The following is a 22,030-nucleotide window of genomic DNA, read 5'->3' as shown; positions in this document are numbered from 1 at the left end:
GAGGCCGCGCGGAGGCCGCCATGTCCGGCGGCGACTCGGCGGCGGCGGCGGCCGCGGCCTCCCCGCAGCCGCTGCCCTTCTCCCTGCCGAAGCCGCCGCCGCTCATGCAGCTGACGCCGGGGGACGCCGTGCGGCCCGTGGCCGCCGCYGCCGCCGCGGACCAATCGCCGAAGAGCAGCCGCCTGGCGGGCCGCCCGGATTGGCCGGCGGGGAAGCCCGTCAGCCTGCTGGCGCCGCTGCTCCCGCCCCGCGGCGAGCCCGAGCCGCTCATGCCCTTCGGCCCCGCGGCGCGGCAGCCGCTCCGGGGCCGCCTGCTCGGCCGCTGCGGCGGCGGCAGCCTGCTCAGCCCCTCCATGCGGCCCGGCGGCGTGGACCGCGGCTCCCTCATGGTGAGTGGCGGCGCGGGGGGCCGCCGGCATCGCCGCGGGCCGCGCCAGCCTGCTCCATAGGCGCGCGTATAGGCGCGCGCGCGAGCCTGGGCGTAGGTGCAGGCACAGGGCGGCTTCAGGAGCCGCCGGAGACGCTCGTGCCCTTGGGCTGCCCCTAAAAGTCCTCGCGGAACCATTGCTCGTGAAGCACGAGGAGGAGGGGTTGCTAACGTGCGCCGACGCGTTAGTCACCTTTTGTTGTTGCTTTTATTTATTTTTTTGCTAGGGTTTCCTCAAAAAGCATTGTGTTTAGAAATGCTGYTCTTGTTAGTAAGCTGGTGGATGAGTAAGGTGCAGAGATGGAGTTTTGTCTTGAAAAATAAAGTGCTCCTCAGCCTTTGTTCCAAGGCCAACTTTAATATTGCTGACCAGAATAGAAGGGTTTTAGTGCATTCTGGTAATTAAACAGTATCTGCATATGGAAAGAAACTCCACCATGGGATTTTTTGAGTTTACAGAACAGTTTTCTTCCCATATGCCAGCTTTTTTAGTCCTGTTTGTGTGAGTGTTCTAAGAACAACCCCAGGGTTCAGATTTTAGGAAAAAACAGAGACAGGGATCACAGTCAAGGGAGAAGCTGCTTCAGGCCCAGACATAAGAAGCAGAAGACGTTTTGGCCATCTGGCTGACTGCTCCGCCCTGCCCGAGGGTGCTTGCATCAACCTGAACCAAGTGTGCAGAAGTAGTCGCTTCCACATATTCAGTATCTTTCTGTATGTGTTTCTTTCCTATAGCGTGAAAGACAGATTTTTGTTTTCACTTGGTGGTTGGTTKTGAAGGTTTAAATGTATTTGTTAATGCTGATAATCTCCTGCTCTGCAGATTCTAGAAGAGTGCTTTGTTGGAGTATGGTTAACCCTAGAATTGACTCGTTTCATTATAATTTTGTGCTTGCTGTTTGTTTTAAGCTAAAATAGGCTCTGTTATTTCCAGCGGASTGTTAATCTTTAGGCTTTTGTGTTCTAGGGGGTTCTGTCATTGTGGTAATTCTTCTGTTTGTTCATGGCTTTTAGATGGGGCACCCGGGCATGCCGCACTACCCGCCCATGGGGATGCACCCCATGGGCCAAAGACCGCCTAATATGCCCCCCGTTCCGCATGGGATGATGCCTCAGATGATGCCTCCCATGGGAGGACCCCCAATGGGGCAGGTAAGGTGCTCTTACTGAATGATTTTTCTTTTCTTTTTTTTTTTTTTTTTCCCCTCTCCCCTAAAGTGGTCTGAAAACTTCTGAGGTACATAAGTCTCATGCAGTAGCTTGCAAACAGTAATGGGAAAAATTCAGGATGTTCTATGCAACCGTTCCTATCCATGTGAAAAATCTTCCAATTTTAACAGGTAATTAAAATATTTTCACAGTTCCAAAAATGTGGAACTTAAATAATGATAGATGTGAATCCGTAATTTGTCTTTTAGTAAACCTTTTTGATAGTTTTGCCATAGATTTTCAAGAAGGTCCTACTGAAAACTAGAAACATAAAGTAGTGTTKTTGTAGTAATGGTAGAGAATTTTTTTTTTAGTCTCTATTATCCTAGAGCTGTGAATGGTTCTGTGTCATATACTGGTGGTACTAGTATGTAGCATATAGCTTCAAAAGCAAATTTGGCTTTTCAGATTAGTAGGTTTGAAAGTGAGTTGACAGGCAGAGTAGCCAGACTCAAGGAAGGTCCTTTTCCACATAGTTTCTCGTGAAGTTTTGTACTTCTGAAAGCAGCAAATTCTCTTCCTTGAAAGAACAGATCCTTCGATGCTGCTGCTTKTTGCAGTGTTTTGCCAGGAGTGGAGTCTGCAAAGCAGAGGTYAGAGCAGACTCGTTGGAGGATGGCATGAAGAGCCAGCCTTAGAGAGGGGCCCACGAGTGTTTGCCGGCAACACATTTGCTTCCTTTGCAGCACCCTGAATAGAGCTAAAGCTCGTGTGTACAGGCTTGGTAGGCCCCAGCATGGTTCCGCAGCGTGTTAAAGCTGCTGCTCTCACAATAATGCAATTTGAAAAGATAAGGAGGACTCAACCAATAGCATGATAGCTAATTGTAATTAGCTAGGTTGTTATAGGTTGTAATTTAGATGATTGTCTTTACTTATAATTATTATCGTGGATTATTTTCCTAATGTCCATTCTGTAGGAGTGTAGTGAAGGGAAGTAGAATTCTGCACCTTCTTTAACTCAAGTGTTGCCAAGTGTTTAGAACTTTGGGTTAGAAACTGGTGCTGTGTGATTATTTTATAAYGAACGAATGTGTAAATATATGTATATGCATTTGCTATTAGGAGTATCATAAGGTGTATTTGTAATACTGTTTACTTAAAGATGCCTGGGATGATGCAGTCAGTAATGCCTGGAATGATGATGTCTCACATGTCCCAAGCTGCTATGCAGCCTACGGTTCCGGTGAGTTTAACTTCTCATTTCCGTTGCTTTCATTACTTAATGCAGGTATACGCAAGTATGCCTTTGTTTTCTTGAATTGTGTGTAACCAGGTATACTGTATTAACCCATCCACCCACCAGTCCTCACCCTGGGTTCTTAAGCCTGTTGGCCAATCTCAGCTATGGTGGTGAGAGAGATCCCAAGCGTATCCCAAGCATAATCTCACTCTGGCATGCACTAGGTAATGGAAAACTCATATGAAAGAGGTTATTCATTATCTTAAGAGTGGGGAGTTATCTTTAGTATTTGGGCATATAACAGAGAATCTGCCTGTTAGTTGGAAGTTTGCTTTTTTTTACTGCTGTTCTCTGTTGTCTAATGGGACACAAGTGTATGTTACAACCCTAGAGCAATTTAAATAAAGGCAGATTCGAGTGATTTACCCTTCTCCCCACTTCTGAAATGAGCATGAATTTCTGGCAGGTGGTCCTCATGGGAAATTTTGAAAGAATTTCAGTCTTTGTGAGAAAAACCTTCAAAATGTTACGCCCAGATGTGGTTGGGGCTGAGCAGTAGTGTTAACTAGCTTTGAATATCTACTGTGTATTTTCAGTATTTCAGAGAGAAGGCGCATCTTTCTGCTCCCAGATCTGTCTTGGAAATAAATTATGATTGAGCTGGATATGTGATATTAGGAGGCAAAATAGCACAGCAGGGTATTTCAGCTTTTTCTTTTCACTTTTAAGCTCTTGGCAGTGATTACTGGAGATCGTGTGTGTGATATCAGAAGGTACCTCTTGTGAAAGAATTCTGTCTMTTCTGTCTGGAGGAATAGACACCTGCTGTTGGAGGTGTACCACAGCCCAGAAAGACTTTTGGAAATGCAAGAAAGTTTTTGCTTTTCCTAGTCTAAAACCATTTGTAGGTGAAAAAAAAGAAATTTCATCAAGTTTGTAGCTGTCTGATCACTTTCATGGATAGCTGATGAGCAATATGCTGTCCTTTCCAAGTGTAAAATGAAATCTCGTTGAGGCCACTTGGATTATTTATGTTGATGTCAGTGCTCAYTGGTCTTGACCATGTTTCACGGGAGTGTGTTGATGGTTCAGAGGGCTCTTGCAAGAGTCATCTTCTGCTTGGAACTGCAAGTGAGCAAGCTGCAAGTGCTTCCAGGAACTGAGTAGAACTAACGTAACTCCTCAAGATGATGAAAATAAAAATAGCCACAAGAAGAGAGATAAAGGATTATTTAAGAGCATAGACATACATGCACAGAGTAGCTGGATTTTTTTAATACACAGAATAGGATTTAGACTCTTCAAATTTTGGAATGATTTATCCTGCTTGATGCTTTTTGATTTGATGTAATATAATTTCAACACATTTTTAGTTTGTTTTTGCATGAGGGTTTTTGTTAATAAAGTTCAGAAGAGAATTGAAAGGTAAACCCTAATGGATGATAAGCCTGTAGGCTGTCTTTTAGTCTAAAGAAAAAAAAAGAATTTGGGAAAACTTTTATTTGAATTATGTTGGTCTTTTTCATAGTTTGAAAGTCTCTCAATGTCACTAAGACCTTTAGTTGCTCTCAGCAATTATAGGAATGCACAAGTCCAACACTTCTGTGTGTGCAAAAGTGCATACTTTTGGCAATTACAGTGCAATTATACTAAGCTACTGCAACAGAAATGGAGGATCTCCTTTCCCACCCCCCATCCTTCTCACCCCACTGCCTCAGAACTACTCATTTTGGAGATAAAGATATACTAGAATGATGTCAAGAGCCCCTTTGGTGTAGATTATTGCGTGTATTGCCTTTTTGAAAATTAGTCTGATCTCCCTAATCATTTCTTTAAGAAGCAGTTATAATTAAGTCGGTAATGACTGACTAAGAATCCATATTTAAGGTCACAGAGAATTTTGCTGCTGAAGGGACTTGTTGGACATGTAGCTTTTTTAATGCCTTAAGCATTCAATGCAATTTTAATTAAGCATTTCTTGATTGCTTCTACAGCCAGGAGTGAGCAGTATGGATGCACAAGTTGGTGAGTATTAACAAACTTGTTATTTTGGTGTACTTAACCTGATTTTGGTGAAATACTTAAACATACTTCTAAAACAATACTTTTTTGTGCAAGGTATTTTTTCAATATTCATGGCAGCCTGGGAAGCAGACTTTTTTAACAGTGTTTTTGGATTTTGGTGGACATTTACAACTAATTAACTTTTGTGATTAGAGAACAGCAGTGCATGTGTTAAACATAAAAGATTTGTTGGCAGTGTCCGTAGTTTGTAGATGTGGATCTGTGCTCCAATTACTTTCTGTCAACTTCTCAAAATGTAAAAATTCCAGCAGTGCTTATTTAGGGACATATTCCAGCTTGTGCTTATACCTTTTTATAAGTTAATCAAAACCTTGCTTGCTTGCCTGAATAATGGCTGTATACTTAGAAATAAATTGTGCTGGAGAGTGGAGGCCATGCTTGCTTATTTTGCTATTATCTGAACTGGAAAGAGATGTGTTGGATACATTTTATCCAAAGAACATTTTTCTCTCAGACACTGTATACTTTTGAGTTTTAACTTTAAAATCTCCTTTTTTTTTTTTTAAGGTGTAACACCACCTGGAACTCAAGTAAGTGGAAAGCAAAATTCTCTAAGTTGTTGATAGATTTGTGGTGTATACTTGGGCTTACAGGTTTAAAACAAAGCTTACCTTCTCCTTTTCTTTGTTTATATGTAACTTATGTATGTATTTAGTCCTGGAGACCTTAGCCACCAGTCTGTAATTAGTTAAAATTAATAGCTCTGAAGTGCTTTTTGTTCTGCCTTGAATGTGTATGATTTTCAGAATCTGTTGCTTGTGGCAAAGGAGTATTTTGTTGTTGAGTGGAATTTAGGTTGAACTAAAGTCATTCTGCTTTCTAGTGTGTTTGAAATTGGGGATTGCCGTCTTGTGTGTCTTCGTGTCTGAGCTGTGGGTGCGTTTTTGTTTTTTCTTAATAGCAAGGAATTGAAAAGCTAGATGCCAATGTTACTTCAGATTTACTTCTTTGCAGGTGTCAGGCTAGATAGATATTCAAGGTACAGTTGGTTTTATTTGCACTGACAAAGAGTAAAGACTGTGTGGTGTTTTTGTTTGTTTTTCTTCTGCTGCTTCACAGTGATTACTAAACTTTACTTACATTTGGTGACTTTATGCTGCATATTTTGATAAATCTCTTTGATTTGGCAGTTGATGTGTGTAGCAGAACTCAGGCAGTGACRCAGCTGTGTTCAGCAAGAGAAGGCAGGTTTGGGTTCTGGCACCACTCGGTCCTTTGTGCTTTACTGGGCCCTTCATTAGGAATGCGAGTTCACTGAGACTTCTGTAACCAAATACTGCAACAATAAAAAGACAGTAGCCTAAATAGTTGCTAGCAATTGTTTTGAGAACATCAATGATTCTTGAGGAGTTTTAAGTATTAACCTTAAAAGAATGGTTATTACTTAGCGCTGTCAATACATTTTGCTGCTAATTGGTAATGCAGCTTATTTTTTTATTTCTCTCTGTCTTGACAATATTGGAAATATTTATATTTTGGGAACATAACAGTTTAGTAGCTTAAATAGGAGTTAATCCTGGATACATGGGGTAAATGGGAACAAATATTGGATTGGATGGAAGGGACTTGACRTTTATTGCAAGCAGCATGGTGATATGTAGATGGGATCACTTTGTTAGGTGATTTAAGTTGTCACTCTGCCACAAAGAGAGGAGCAGCCGTGGAGTAGCCCTGGCGCCGTAGCACAACTCACTGGTGACATTTTTGGATCACAAGCCAGTGTGACTCTGTAGGTAGGTAAACAGGTGCCATTTGCAAGTAAATTTACCTCACTTGACACAGTGAATGACCACGATCAACTTTCACTGTCAGATTTGCATTTGCAGTTATGCCAGTATTCAGTTATCTGTTTAAACATTTCCCTTTAGTTTCTAAGACGAGAAAGAAATTTGCTTGAACAGCTAATAATTGGGGTGTCCCAGTCGTGCTGTTTTTAAGATATCGTAGTGTAGGTTTTGGTCAGTTMCAAATTTGAAAACCTTGTACTTGGCTTTTTTGATAAATATATCATTTGTTATCGATTACCCTTTTATTTCTGTGAAACTTGTGTTCTGTGTAATAGAACAAGGGGGTTGGAACTTGCAGAATCAGAATCGAGCACTGAAGTCGAATTTGTTTAGATTTTATTTTGCTGCTTTCAATACTGTTTTTTTAAATATATTTGCATACACATGCAAATAGAGAACAGATTGTAACTGGAATGTCTTTTCAGACCTCTGTTTTATTTCACCCTCAGACAACACATCCCGTCGTTTGTGCAGCCCAGCAAACCGCCACGACCAACAGTTCTGTTAGTGAGGAGCATTCTAAACAGGTTCATCTGCTTTCCTCTTGCACTTGCTTTTAAAATAGCTTTTGATAGCATTTCACTCCTAGTTACTACTCCACATTAATGGCATATTTTATATGCTTAGAAATCTACATGGACAGAGCACAAATCACCTGATGGAAGAACATACTACTACAATACTGAAACAAAACAGTCCACCTGGGAGAAGCCAGACGATCTCAAAACGCCTGCCGAGGTAAAGCAAGGTCACATGGAGATTATTGCGCTGTGTGTACAGAGTGCGTGTGCAGGCAGGAGTTTGCTAGCGTAATTCACATGCAGCAGGAGAACTCTGCAGATAGATTTCCTTCCCTGGGAGCAACCTCTTATAAACATTTTTGCAACGATTCCTTATTTTGAGGCAGCTATTGAATTTGTTACATTGGTAAAAATGGAAGCTGCAAGGGGGGCAAAAACTCTAAACATTTTTTATYGAATTTAGATAGATTTTTCCTTATGAAAAAGATTGCATTCTTTGCTACCTCAATAAGTGACATGTTTGTGTTGCTAGGGGAGATCTTAACTGGGAAGTATATGCCTTATATTCATTGATCCTTAAATTATTTCTCAGTGTTTGATTTTAATTTAGAATACCGCTGTATGTTTTTTGTTTTCTTTCCATCAGCAATTGTTGTCCAAGTGCCCCTGGAAAGAGTACAAATCTGATTCTGGAAAGCCCTACTATTATAATTCCCAAACAAAGGAATCGCGCTGGGCAAAGCCCAAAGAACTTGAGGATCTTGAAGGTAACATTAAAGAACTTGTGTAGGGAAGGTGGAGGAGGGTTGTAAAACAGCAATATGTCTTATAGTCAGTAATGTCAGTTGTCTGCTGAAAGCCAAAATCACGTGTAGGGCTTTGTTTAGGTATATGCTTCTTTTGCTAGGAATAATTTTCTTTTAATCTTTGACAAAACATTTTGAGGGAAACTGATTTAGCAAAAAATATTAGTAAAACTATAGTGTCTTTATATATTATAAAGGCAGTGCTCCCTTTTGCACAAATGGCACGTGATGATCGCAGAATCACCAATGGTTGAGATTGAAAGGGGTGTCTAGAGATATCTAGTCCAACCCCCCTGCTCAAGCAGGGACACCTAGAGCATACTGCATAGGTGTGCTTTTGTTTTTAACTTCTGGCATAGCATTCTTTGGTATTGTAAGGAGAATAAGACTTWGATTTGAGGAGAAAAAAAAAATCAATGACTGTGTTTTAAAGCCAAAAGAATTTTAGACTGAGAAATTATTTTTAATCTTTAATATTCTGAGTTTTGTTCTAGTCTGAATAGAGTAACAATACAAATATTAAAATAGTAACAAATATTTAAAGCTATACTTCTGTTAAGTCCTGTTAATAAATGTTAATGATAACTTTTTTCTTTCTATATATAGACTTCTTTTGATGCTATATTTTAATTGTGTTTCTTCCTTTCTTCTTTAGCAATGATAAAAGCTGAAGAAAACAGGTATTTATTTAATATTGTATTTTAGACTGTAAAATATTGTATTTTAGACTGCAGTAATCCTTGCATCTTAAAACAYGTTTTGTGCAGCTCCAAAAAGTGAATAAATATGTATAACTTGAAGAATATACTYCTTTTAACCAAAATCCTGGATCTGCATTTCTTTAGACACACAGTTTCAATAAAGCAGCTTATGTCTAGGAGCTGTCCAAAATTYTGTGCTCTTTCTCTGAGATAGAATCATAGAATCATTATGGTTGGAAAAGACCTTTGAGATCCTCGTACAAACCCCTCAGCACCATGTCTGCTAAACCTAATGCTAACCCTAAGCACCTCGTCTGCACGCTTCTTGAACAGTACYGGTGACTCCACCGCTTTCCTGGGCAGCCTGTTCCAGTGCTTCACTGCTCTTCCTATGTAGAAATTCTTCCTAATATCTTACCTGAACCTTCCCTGACAGAACTTGAGGCCTTGGCCTCATAACCTGCAGTACAGAAGTAGCATGTTTGCTGTTAACTTGTCYTGTGCTTGTACTGACCGTCCTTGTTTAATATCTGCAGCATCAAGCCTGAAGACTCCACTGCAGCAACAGCAGCTGCAGCAGAGGCAACAAACACAACTGCTGCAGCCACAACTGCTGAAGCTGCTGCAGGTGCTGCTTCCAGCACTGCTGCTCCTGCAGCAACAGCCACGTCTGATGCAGAAGCTACTGCAGCTGCTTCTGCGGCAGAAAATGAAAGTGCAGCCGCCTCGGAGGATCAGGGCCAGCAAGCGACTGCGGCCGCTGGGCAGGAGCAGGGCACAGAAGCTGCAGCTACGGAGGACTCTTCCAAGCAGGAGGCCTCAGGAGAGTAAGAAAAATTGAAGTATTTGGCTTTACTGCAGGTTTTGTATTTCTTCTAGCAACAGGTTTGTCGTCAGTAGTAGCTGACCAGGTGTCTYTGAGCTGGTCGTTTCTGTGAAATGGGAGCATGTCTCTGGTGGAAGGAAAGAATAAATAAGAAAAAGGAGTATCAAATTATTAAAAAAAAAAAAAAAAAAATTACCTCCCACCCCAAAGCTTTTAAACCCTGCAGAAATCTACTTGTAGCTGAAGCACTTCATAAATGCATGATATTGTATGCGTCCACTGACCCTGTATGTGTCCTGTTTTATAGGTGTAAATGGCTAAGAGGGTGTTTTTAGGCACTTCCATCCCTGTTACACTTATGTGTATATTATTTGCACTCCTGCTAAGTTTCAGGGTTGTAGATTGGTGGATGGATAATTTATTTATTGGTGGATGGGTAAGTTATTTGAGCAGGTAGCCCGTTGCATTGTTGATAATACTTCACTAAGATAGTCTTATTAAGTGTGTATGTTGCCTGTTAAAAAGTGTCATACTATGTAGTCTTTGTTGCAACTTTTTTAGAGTTAACAAAAATACTCCAAGTCTCAAAAAAAAGTATTTGATTATGGTGGTTTATGTCTCTTGAATGATTAACTTAAAAATAATGAAATCTAGTAATTTTTATTTATAGTGCTGCTTCAAAGAAAGAGGATGAAGATGCCCAACCAGTTAAAAAAACCTATACATGGAATACGAAGGAAGAAGCAAAACAAGCATTTAAAGAACTGTTAAAGGAAAAGGTATTTCAGGAAACGCTTCTAAACGCTTTATAAAATTACAAAAGCTGAATTTGCAAGAAACTTTTAGGCTACCTCCTTTTATAAAGAGTGTCTCAATGTGTCTCTCCTTAAAGACTTTTTTCTTTAAAAAGCCATAGTCTTGAAACTCTATGTAGTTTTGAGTGTACCTCTCCACTGGATAAGAATTTTGGTAATTGAAGTGTTGCCTGATACCTAGTCACTGAATTTGTCATCTTTGTCCTAAAGATGGAAGTCAGTTGGGAGTAAAATGAGATTTGCTTTGTTTTTCCCCATGTGTAGACAGAATCTGCTTGTGTTTCATTTTGGTGAGCAGTAGTAGAGACAAATTTCTGAARGATTTAATTGTTAAAATGGCAATAATCCTTGAAGTGCCGTGTTGTGTTTTCYCTGCCAAGTGTTAAAAGATCTGCTGTGACTGCTTTTTAAGAAAGCAGTTGTTAATTAATAAGCCTAATTAATGATTATTTAATATCTTTACAGCGGGTACCATCCAATGCTTCCTGGGAGCAAGCTATGAAAATGATCATTAATGATCCTAGATACAGGTACTGCTTGATTCTTTTCACTTTACGTTTGTACACAGATACCATTTTAAATACTTTGACTTTACTCCTGACTTTTGGTTTGATAAATAGGTGTATGTTTCTGAACACAAGCTATAGCCAAGGCATGGTGTTACTTCATTAGCTAAAGAAATTAAATTGCTGGGTTTAATTATATCATGTTTTTTTTTTTTTTAAGATTTCTTTGGAAATAGAAACACATTTTTATAATCAAGTGCTGTAGACTTTTTAGGTTGCTAATTGAGTTTAGTGCTGCTGTTCACATTGGCAGGCAAGTAGCTGATATGGCTGGCAATACAGTATTCTGTGAAATGTGTAAACGCAACCTGAAACTGTGATTTTTGTGTTAGGTTTTATTGTTAAACTTTTATCTTTAAACCAATTTCATTATTAGGGTTTTTTTTAAATGCATCTTTCATTAATTTGAGATATATGAGGCAATGGTTATATTATACTTAATTTTGTCTCACAAGTCTGCATTGTTTGTCTGCATCTTGTCRTCTTTTGGCTCTATTTTTTCTATATAAAGTCCCTTTTTAAAATTGCTCTTTTCTCCCTCCCTCCCACTTTTTTTAAAGTGCTTTGGCAAAGTTAAGTGAAAAAAAGCAAGCCTTTAATGCTTACAAAGTTCAAACAGAAAAAGAAGAAAAAGAAGAAGCAAGATCAAAATATAAAGAAGCTAAAGAATCTTTCCAGCGCTTTCTTGAAAATCATGAAAAAATGACGTCCACAACAAGATACAAGTAAGGTCAACCTTGAATGAAGTTCTGATCCCTGCTAACATGCCAAGTTTATTCTTAAWTTTTCCTGGCTTATTCTTGGTGAATGCTAATCTTCATTTAATGCTGAGCCCTTGGAAAGAGCTGAAATATTTGTAGGAGCAGAAATACTCTCATGTCTGTAGAAAGCAACTCAGACGCATTGTGTGCTGATAGATGAAGTTGCTGATGGTGTGAGCTTCAAATAACTAGAGATGAAACAAAGCATTGTGAGCTGTKCTGCGTTACATCTGCCATTAGGAGAAAACACATGCCATAACTTGTTTTTAGAAGTCTAACATGATACTTGTGTACCTAATGCCAAGAATCTCTTTGGACGTGCAGCTAATTACTCTCTAAGCAGAGATTGAATTTCTGAGCTTGAAAAGTTGTTTAAAACTGTGTACACATAGTAAGAGACACGAGTGCCATTAGGAGGGGAGGACTATCAATCTTAAGCCTATGGTAAATAACAAGTAAGATAGAAAATTGGGGAGCTGCTGTACAAAAGCATTGCTGCTTATAGTGCRGTTAATCTGTGTTACTGTAAGCCAAACGGGATGTTTTAAATAGTGTTTGCAATAAATTATGTTTTTCTCCTTATTTTATGTAGAAAAGCTGAACAAATGTTTGGGGAGATGGAAGTCTGGAATGCCATCTCTGAGCGCGATCGTCTGGAAATTTATGAAGATGTCTTATTTTTTCTGTCTAAGAAAGAGAAGGTAACTCGAGCACTTTTTCACTTGTTAAGTGTTAATTAGCTTATGCCGGTCAGAAAGAAAAGTCTTGCAAGCATTGTAGGATGTTGGAAAAAAGTTGATTGAACACATTTTTCAGAGACAGTCAAAATGAAAGCAGAAGGGGAGCAATCTCACAGTAAGTTACTGAGACCCAAGTGGGAGTGCTGTTGTGTCACTGTGAACCACGTGCTGGTTGCAGTGAACAGGTCAGGTTATCCGCTCTGCAAAGGAAGAGAACTAGAAAAGGTAACAAAGGCCAAGAAGGTTGGTCGGGTATGAGACGTGATCGTGGGTGCTCTTCTGTTTAGAAAGATGTGATGGGGACGGGAAGAAGGAAAGTACTAGTGATGAAACTCCTCAAAACTGGCTAGTTCTGGAGAGGTGAATTTGGAGACAGTTTTTTTATTTCTTACTAATAAAACACAAGGGACATTCCAGTASAGKTAGCAGATGGAATATGATAACTTAWCTTAAATAATAGGAAGGTCCATTTCTGTGCAGTATGTAAATGAGGGTTTGCAGTGCATTGCTGCAGGATAATATTCTGGAAGTCAAAATTTCTTGAAAAGCTGACTGTCTGAAACTGGGCAAGCATGCAAAGGATAGATCCCCTTTTTGTTCTCAATCCTTGGCTAATTGAATTTTGATCTGCTGGTAGMTAAACAAGACAAACCTCTGATTTGACCCAATATAGCAGTTATAATGGCAATTTCTTGAAATGTCTTGCTGCTTGTTCTTACTGAGRTAAGTTGTGGTGAATTCTGTGTTAAATATTTAGTATTGTTGTATTAAATTATGTGATAAGCTTTTATTCAAAACTGCTCTGAATCCCATGGTGAAACTGTTACAGAGAAGTGGTAGTGTACTGACTTGAAGTGATGATTTGGCCTTAATTATACCCAGTCAGTTTTTCTCCACTATCATGCTAGCACTTACCAGCCTCCCCAGGCAGATAGGAAACAAATTGGTGATTAAAAATGAAGGGTGTAGCAAGACCATTTGTGAAAACCTGAGTGCTGTTAAGGTCTGGCCCCAAAACACAAACAAACAGGCAAAAAACAAAAAGGGCTGTCACCCACAGAGCACTGCTTRAGTTCTGTGATTAGCTCCTGTTTACATCTGTTCAACTACATAGTGGTCTGTAGTACTTCATAACAGTGCTGACTTTTTGCTTTACTGGTAGTTTTCTAGCAGTATTCTGAAGATGACCTATTTTTTAATGGTCTTTTATCTCTTTGGTATAGCCAGAGATTATAGCRTTTAAAAAAAACAACAACTTATTTTTCCTTAGGAACAAGCTAAGCAGTTACGAAAGAGAAATTGGGAAGCTTTGAAGAACATACTAGATAACATGGCTAATGTCACCTACTCTACCACTTGGTCAGAAGCTCAGCAGTATCTGATGGACAATCCCACCTTTGCAGAAGACGAGGAGCTTCAGAGTAAGTAAAATAGTCTCTAAATCTCTTCTAGAAGAGGGAATGGATCTGCTCAGGAGTGAGGACTCCTGCCTCCTGGATGTGGCTTGTCTGGTCAGGAGCAGCTGTGATMGCTGCTGAGCACCCTTTATTAAGGAACCTGTCTTTTTGCTCTCAGAAAACAGATASCAGCTTCAGAAACCGGATTACTGATTAATCTCAATGGTAGAGCAAGGGATGTCTTGTCATGGGGGGCTGGATTGCCTTGATAGTTACTAGTCTCTGAAAGTTGAAGTATTTAAAAAAATAGCCTCCTCTTAGGCTGCCTTTTCCTCAAGTGAAGCCCTGCTTTGTTTCGCACTGTTTTCCTAGAAAGAGCAATCCTCATGTAAGTTTCTAAATTTTAATGAAACTGTGGAATAAAAGCAGGAAGATAGGGATTTCTTTTCTCCTCTTTATGAGCAGTTTTTTCTCATATGTATTTTAAGAGCAGTTCATGATTTCATCTAACCATTCAAGTATTCAGTGRAAATGAAGAAGGATGCAGTTACTTATGCATAGTAAAGACTTCTTTGTTCTGTATTATCAGTGATGCTTCATCAGTTCATTTTTTTGCTGCTGCACGGGTTTCCTTCTGCAGTGCTCAGTATATTTTCCTCTTATATTAACAGTAACATTTGATAACAGTTGTATCTTGATAAAAAACTTTCTACAGTTTAGTAAGAAGAAATGACTAATTTGTGATCTTACTCCTCTCTCTGGTACTAGATATGGATAAGGAAGACGCACTGATCTGTTTCGAGGAACATATCAGGGCACTAGAGAAAGAGGAGGAAGAAGAAAAGCAGAAAAGTTTGCTTAGAGAAAGAAGACGACAGCGTAAAAACAGAGAATCTTTTCAGGTTGGTGAATCTTCTGAYCTAGACTAAATATACTCCACGATGCCTTAAGATATGTTAGTGCATATAATGAATCAGTAATTGGGAGATGAAGAGTACTAGTTAGGACACCAGTTATTATTTTTAATTATTCAAACATACTCATAATGTRATAGAACAGTTGCGTGTCTGTGAGTAAATAAAACTATGCATGGCAAAGCTAGCTTTTGTGGGCTATTGCTTTTTCTTAAATCACCTATTGATCTGTGAAAATATGATCTCAGATGTAAAGTGTAATATGTGATTATAAAACTGATTGGACATGGTTACATTTTTTTAAAAAAGTTCCAAAATTATTTTTTCTATGAATTTTTCTCTGCTGTGCATTGTTGCGTTATTTTAGTCTGTCTGTCTTCCTGCTSACTAGATCTAAGCCCTTTTGTTTTGAGTATTCCAGAAACATACATTTGAGCAGCATCCTTAGCAGTTTGGGTGATTAGAGGGGAAAGAATTGAATCATTTGGTATGCRGTGTAGTTAGTAAGTCTACTGGATATCTGCTAAGAACAAAGGAGAGTAAGAGCAGATAGATCTGAATGGTAAGGAAATTCAGTTGAAACGTTGCGGAGGAAATCRGGAAGAAGTGATAATATTGGAGCTAATATTTGATTTAAACAAAAGCGAAATTTTAGTAATCGGGAGTATTTGTGCTGATGATATGTAACTACAGCTTTCCATTTCACTTGCGTTTGCTAGATATTTTTAGATGAATTGCATGAACACGGTCAGTTGCATTCAATGTCCTCTTGGATGGAGTTATACCCGACCATAAGCTCCGACATCAGATTCACTAATATGCTCGGTCAGCCTGGTAAGAATACTTTCTCTTCAACCCATAAAAAGTAGTATAGAGATCTGGGGCGGAATAGAGCTGGGTTAGTTGTATGTTTTCTAAATCTTTCGAAAAATGCAGCTCTTTTGCTAGAGCTAGCTTTTGACTTATCTAGTTTTTTCATCAGGATCAACAGCACTTGATCTTTTCAAGTTCTATGTTGAAGACTTGAAAGCACGTTACCATGATGAAAAGAAGATAATAAAAGATATCTTAAAGGTAGGGAGGAAAATGCCTCTACTCYGACGTGTTTTTTTTAATACCAGTATATCCAAGTTTGTGAAACCAATAATTGAGCTCTTGGCTCGTGGGAGAAGGGATTACTCATTGTGTTGGGGTGCTGTGTGCTAGAGCTAGATTCTGACTTAACTAATTCATTGACAATTTTCAAGCAGTCAATTTTCTTCCAGGATAAAGGATTTGTGGTTGAAGTGAATACTTCTTTTGAAGACTTTGTTACAGTCATCAGCTCAACTAAAAGAGCTACTACTTTAGATGCAGGAAATATCAAACTGGCTTTCAATAGTGTAAGTATTAATGCCTAGAAATTATTTTAAAATTTTAGTATGAAATCTCTTATGAAACAAGAAACTGCATTTATTTCACTTCATCTTTTTTAACTACTTTGATGTTTGAGAGATGTTGTGCCTTTGGAATGCTTATCCTGATATCATTTCCCACATAGTAGAAGTAGATTTTTATTCAAAATATAATATAAATCGTATAATTTATATTTAATAATTTAATAAATTAATATATATCTTCAAAATATTATATAAAACAGAATGATTTCACTCTATCTTGAAGTGAAATTTTGTGGTAGGGGTTGATAATGTCTTTGTATTCATATGATATTTTTCCTAGGAAGGATTTTTTTTTTCTTCTGCTTTATGAAATATTAGTTGACTTTTAAATTCTCTCAGAGGAAGAGCAGTTGCATGCTTTAAAAATGAGTAGCTGCTTTGCTGTGAACCCATATGACAAATAGAAAGCTCTAGGGTTGAACTATCAGTGGACTTTCCGAAAAATGCATGAGATGAGCTRAGAGTCTTTTCTTCTGATGGCGTTCAAATGTTCTCACAAATTTTATTTGCTGCAGCTGCTGGAAAAGGCAGAAGCCCGTGAAAGAGAGAGGGAGAAAGAAGAAGCGCGCAAGATGAAGCGGAAAGAGTCCGCGTTCAAGAGCATGTTGAAACAAGCAACGCCTCCTATTGAACTGGATGCTGTCTGGGAAGACGTGCGTATTGCCACTTAATTGGGATATTTTTTATTATGGGCAAACGGCCATTGCMTGCTAGTGTTCTTTTAGGTAAAACAAAGAAGATCTACAACTCAGAGAATCCAGTATTGCTCCATTGATATGAGTTTAGACCCATCAGAATGGTCCTGTTTTCCTTCAGTAAACATTTGATGTGTAGTAGCTTTATTGATAATGCTGATACTTACATTTGAATGCAATTAAAAAAAAAAACAGAACTTGTAAAAAGCAAACATTCAACTGAGTTGGTTAAATGGTTAAAAACTTGTAACTTTGTTCTTAACCTTTAAAAATCATCCTCCTCAAAGTATACTTTGTATAAAGTTACACATTTTGCTAGACTTGCGTAGCTGAAACGGCTTATGCAGGAAAAGAGACATCTGCTTTGGTTGAGTCTTGCTTAGATATGAAACTGTCATTTAAAAAACAGTTTACTATCTCTTTTAGTAGATGAAATCATGTTATGTTTTTGCTTGCTTTTTAATTATTTAATAATTTTAATTATTGAATGGCTCTGTCGACATTMGCATCTCATTTTTGCCATCCTTACAGATCAGGGATAGATTTGTGAAGGAACCAGCTTTCGAAGACATCACTCTAGAATCTGAAAGAAAAAGAATATTTAAAGATTTCATGCATGTGTTAGAGGTAATTTTTTTATTTATTTCCTGATTATAGAATATCTCAAACTTTCTTGGCCAGTTGGCTCATAAGCTATACAGAAGTGAGAGGATTTAACAGAATTCTACTGAACAGCGTTATTTAAAAGTAGTGTTATTAAATCCTTTTTTCCTAGGTAATGTGAGTTTTGATTTTAACATATGTATGCCTTGGGGTTTTTTGTTTATTTTTCTGGAGTTCTTAAGAGATTTTAATCTGGCATAATTTCAGATTTGTCAGAGCAAGATATTGCACCATGTTCTTGGCCAACTTAGAGCAAGTGCTTTAAATTAGAAGCATTGAAGCAGTGGCCCAGGTGTACCGTGTGCTCTGTGTTGCTTTGCTCCTAAATACTTGTTACTAAAACTTTAACATTACTATATTGATACCTTTTTTGTGTGTTTTTAAACTGCAAGCATTAGGTGCTTTATGGGAGATGAGAAACATCATTAGTTTCCTGCTGTGTCCTATAGTCCAAATATAACATTTGGAATCYTTTATCTTCTAGCATGAATGCCAGCATCATCATTCAAAGAATAAGAAACATTCTAAAAAGTCTAAAAAACATCACAGGAAGCGATCCCGCTCTCGTTCAGTGAGTTGTTTCATCATGCATTAAAGATTATTGCTGTCCAATTTCTTTGYGACACTGTCTTACTGCTAAAAATGTTGCTTTGTGCCCCAAGGGCACGGAGTCGGAGGATGACGATAGCCATTCAAAGAAGAAGAGGCAGCGTTCAGAATCTAGATCCGTTTCTGAACGTTCTTCTAGTGCAGAATCTGGTATGCATTTTTTTGCCTTTAAATGGGTGTTACTGTTTTGTTGCTGTGCCTTAATATTTTTCGTCATGTATTTTTGTGTTTTTTCCTTAATTTTGCAGAGAGAAGTTACAAGAAGTCGAAAAAACACAAGAAGAAGAGCAAGAAGAGAAGACATAAGTCAGTAAGTAGCTGTTATGAGTTGGCAGGGAACGCAACACCGTGTGTGCTTTTGCTACTCCTTTTTAGGTGTTTGTAGCCATCCAGCTGCCTTTGCAGTAGGGCCTAGGTGAGACCAGACATGAAGAGGTATTGGTAGCATGGCAACGTCACTTCTGTATAAAATGAAACCATTCAAGACTTAAATTTGGAGATTTTAACTTCAACCATTTATGCAAACCTGACCATTGTGCTAGTAGCCTGACATGTTCCGTTTGTTGCCATTGCAGTCCGTGGAGGTCACTGTTAGGGAGTGCTGGAAGGGATCACAGTTGTCTTCCTTGTGCTTCTTGCTGAGCATCACTCCTTTCAAACCTGCCTGGGTGTGAGGGGGTTGTGTTAAAAGCCTTCACAGTAAGGTGAAGGGAGCATCAAAGAACCTGAACAGCAGAAAACAAGCTCTCACTCTGCGTGTTAGTTGAGGCCAAGGAATGTTTTTGGTTGTGGCTAAGGGAGGAAGTTGAATCTCCTGATGCTCATGGGAGCTACAAAACTCCTCAAAACAGATGTATTTTTGTTTCGGCAATTCTTTTTTTTTTTTTTTTTTTTTTTCCTTTAACAACACTTAGCTGTGTGCTAAGAGGGGAAAGGTGTTAGTTGTTAGGCATTTGGTTAAAAAAAACTACTAGCAAATGTTGTAACGAAAGCAGGGCCACAGAAATTAGCCACACTGAGATAAAACATGGAATAAGAATCCAGTCATGGCACCTTAATCTTTTTGCTATATAGTTAATATTCCAGTAAAAGTCCAGCCAGCATTGAAGTCTGGTCAGACAACCATGCAGCAGAAGGATGTTTACCAGATATCCCCACTCCAGGGGTGGCCTTAAGTAAATGGCATTTGTGTACATTGGACCCCACATGGTAAATCTCAGCCTGTGCCATCCTCGCATGCAACAGGATTGGGAAAAGCTGCATATTCAACAATCCCTCCACTTCTGTTTTCAAATCACTTTAGTAGTGATTTTGCATTATTTATCTCTGCTGTGGGTAATAGCATGTGTTTATTTAGTAACTACTTTAAGCAGTTACTTTCCCATGCAGCCTATATTAAAAGTGTTTTATCACCCTGCTGATTTGTGGGTATTGGATATATAAATTATTCAGTATGTTAATAAAATGGGAATGCAGAGGCTTTAATATTTTTCCCTTTATTTATACAGGATTCACCAGAATCAGATATTGAACGAGAAAAAGACAAAAAAGATAGAGAGTGTGAAAAGGATAGAGCTAGACAAAGATCTGAATCAAAACATAAATCTCCTACTAAAAAAAGACCTGGAAAAGATTCAGTAAGCTTTCTTGTTTCCATTTTGTATATATATCAGTGGGATGCTGTAATACAGTACAGTTTCTTTATAGATTCAAGAAGGGCTTACTTAAGACTTTTTATATTTGGTTCCATTTTTATGTGAAGTGGACCAGGTATTCCAGAGAAACTTAAAATCATACAGATCCTGTGCCCTCATTTCATGTGTTTTTTTGATGTGTTAAATTACAGTTTGGGTAAATGCCATTTGAAAAGTGAAAGGGCAGGTTGTTTCTAGAACGCACTGAATCGCAGCCCGTGCTGCTACAAAGGTCTTTATTATTAGAAGGGCGAGGGGCTCCTGATTTGCCTACAGTGGTGCAGCGCTGTGCSCAGCCCAGCTGCTGAAGCCCTGCGGGGCGCTGTGGCCCCTCTGTTGTGAAATGCAGTGTTGTGGTTTCTGGAGACGCTGTGGTGCTCGTCTGGCCCTACTTGACACTGGGAGGAAGTCTGAGYGGAACAAATTCTGCCGCTCGTGGCCTTGTGGAGCGGGGAGATGGTGGCAGCGCGCTCGGGGCCGTAGGCCCCGCTCTTGGGTGTTGCTTGGTGTGCAGCTCATTCACAGAGGTGCTCGAGCAGTATTCTCAAACAAGTACAAAAGGGTTTGAATGMAAATTGCATCAGTTGGTGCTCAGCTCCTTTGGGCTTCTCTTTGGGGTAGTTGTTTGCATCGCTCGGTTCAGGGGCAGTGTCCTTCTGGCTAACGGCCCTCCCCATGCGCTCCGCCTGGAGAGCACGTGGGGCAGATGTCTGCTTTCCGCATTGTCCTCTTAAAACAGCCAGCTTCGCCCTCGAGCTGCCTTTGAAAACCTCAGTGAAGCGCCTGAACGTGGGTGCCTCCCTCRGGAGCGTGAGCTGGGGTGTCACCCTGGGCCAGGACACGCGCCTGGCTCCTGTGGGTCACAGCACCTGGAAAACCAACGGTTCTCACCAGGAACCCTCCTTCTCCCCACAGGGCAACTGGGACACGTCGGGCAGCGAGCTGAGCGAGGGCGAGCTGGAGAAGCAGAGGAGGACGCTGTTGGAGCAACTGGATGAAGATCAATGAGAACGTTATTTATACCAAATATGTTTACATTGTGGCATAATAAAAGAAACTAATGTCGCAGTGGGGACGTAGGTTTCCCTATCCCGAGTTCCACTGTTGAAATAACAGTGGGTTTTAATCTTACCACGCAAATATGTTCAAGTACTATTGTTACGGGCCTGGAATCAAACCTAGAAAAGCCACCGAAATTGTGAGTCGGAAGCTGCGTGTGCGGGGCRCCCGAGGCAGGACGGAGCCGTGGGCAGGGAGCAGCGGCAGGGCCGGCGCTGCGGCTGGGCCGGGGCCTGGGCGCAGGCTCAGGGGGGCCTGGGCCCCGCTCTAGGCAGGTGCCTCTTGTGGCCGGTCCTCCTGGAGCAGGAGGAGCACTGCCWGTCCTGGCCAGCCRCGGCTGAAACGTCCCTTCTAGAAAGTTTCCTGCTAGAGTTCCTTGTGCTTTCCTTTGCTTCATGGATTTGCTTGCCCTTTGGAAAGGGAAAGGCAGCGCCAAGGGGAGAACTGAATCCCTTTCTTCTGTAGTACAAAGACATGTCAAAACTAGGAATTGTTTTTTTGTGAGCTGCATTACCGCCCACCCACTTGTGCTGCTGTGGCAGGAGAGGCCGCGGCTGCTCCCTCCGCTCCGCACCTCGCGGCGCCGGCGGCAGCAGCAAGAGCCCCTCTCCCGCTCCTTAGCAATTCAAAAACTCAAATTGTGGAATATCTTCAATCTGTTGCCTTAAGAGCCTGCTGAAGAATGTGCCCCAGGTCCTGGTAGCAGCTGCAGCGTCACCCGCGTTAACCTGGAAGCCGCTCAACCCTCCTCGCCTGGCCCGGCCCGCGCCGTGGGTACAATGTCTGAACGCTCCAATTTGAATATTTTTGTACATTTTTATCAATTATTAAACCTTGTCTCCTAGCGTGTACTAGTATTTATTTCTAGTTTTAAATACTGTGTGCAGTTCTGATAAATGCAGCRAGTGGAAGGTAGCAATGTTTTAAGCGACAGCTCTTCATGCCAAAAACTGAGGACTTTAGACTTGAGGTTCCTTTTTGGTGCATTTTTTCCTAATACAGCAGTTATTAGTAATATCTGGCATTGGCTCCAGCGAGCTAAAGCCCGTGGCCTTCCTGGGCCCTGCGGGGCTGCTTGGGTGGTTCCGTGGTTCCCGCTCGAGCTGCCTCTTTGCGAGGGCAAGGGGAGGTGTT

At 40.2% G+C, this 22,030-nt stretch overlaps 1 protein-coding gene across 1 annotated transcript; it reads left to right on the top strand.

Annotated features, from left to right (window-relative positions):
- The first annotated feature begins 337 nt into the window (after window positions 1–337).
- On the top strand, window positions 338–21,025 carry PRPF40A (pre-mRNA processing factor 40 homolog A). Its single transcript, XM_026038161.1, has 26 exons — window positions 338–389; window positions 1,442–1,579; window positions 2,741–2,821; window positions 4,813–4,843; window positions 5,411–5,433; window positions 7,140–7,217; window positions 7,318–7,428; window positions 7,858–7,978; window positions 8,673–8,697; window positions 9,255–9,545; window positions 10,215–10,323; window positions 10,825–10,889; window positions 11,486–11,650; window positions 12,279–12,387; window positions 13,697–13,847; window positions 14,592–14,725; window positions 15,457–15,571; window positions 15,720–15,811; window positions 16,003–16,119; window positions 16,692–16,829; window positions 17,403–17,498; window positions 18,019–18,105; window positions 18,197–18,293; window positions 18,392–18,453; window positions 19,652–19,780; window positions 20,753–21,025. The coding sequence occupies exons 1-26, from the start codon at window positions 354–356 to the stop codon at window positions 20,843–20,845; spliced, it is 2,694 nt and encodes an 897-aa protein (XP_025893946.1). The 5' UTR covers window positions 338–353; the 3' UTR covers window positions 20,846–21,025.
- The last annotated feature ends 1,005 nt before the right edge of the window (window positions 21,026–22,030 follow it).

The sequence above is a fragment of the Nothoprocta perdicaria genome, unplaced genomic scaffold, assembly GCF_003342845.1.
Source record: "Nothoprocta perdicaria isolate Ctin4 unplaced genomic scaffold, notPer1 scaffold_203, whole genome shotgun sequence".
NCBI lineage: Eukaryota > Metazoa > Chordata > Aves > Tinamiformes > Tinamidae > Nothoprocta > Nothoprocta perdicaria.
This window is presented reverse-complemented; position numbering and strand designations above follow the sequence as displayed.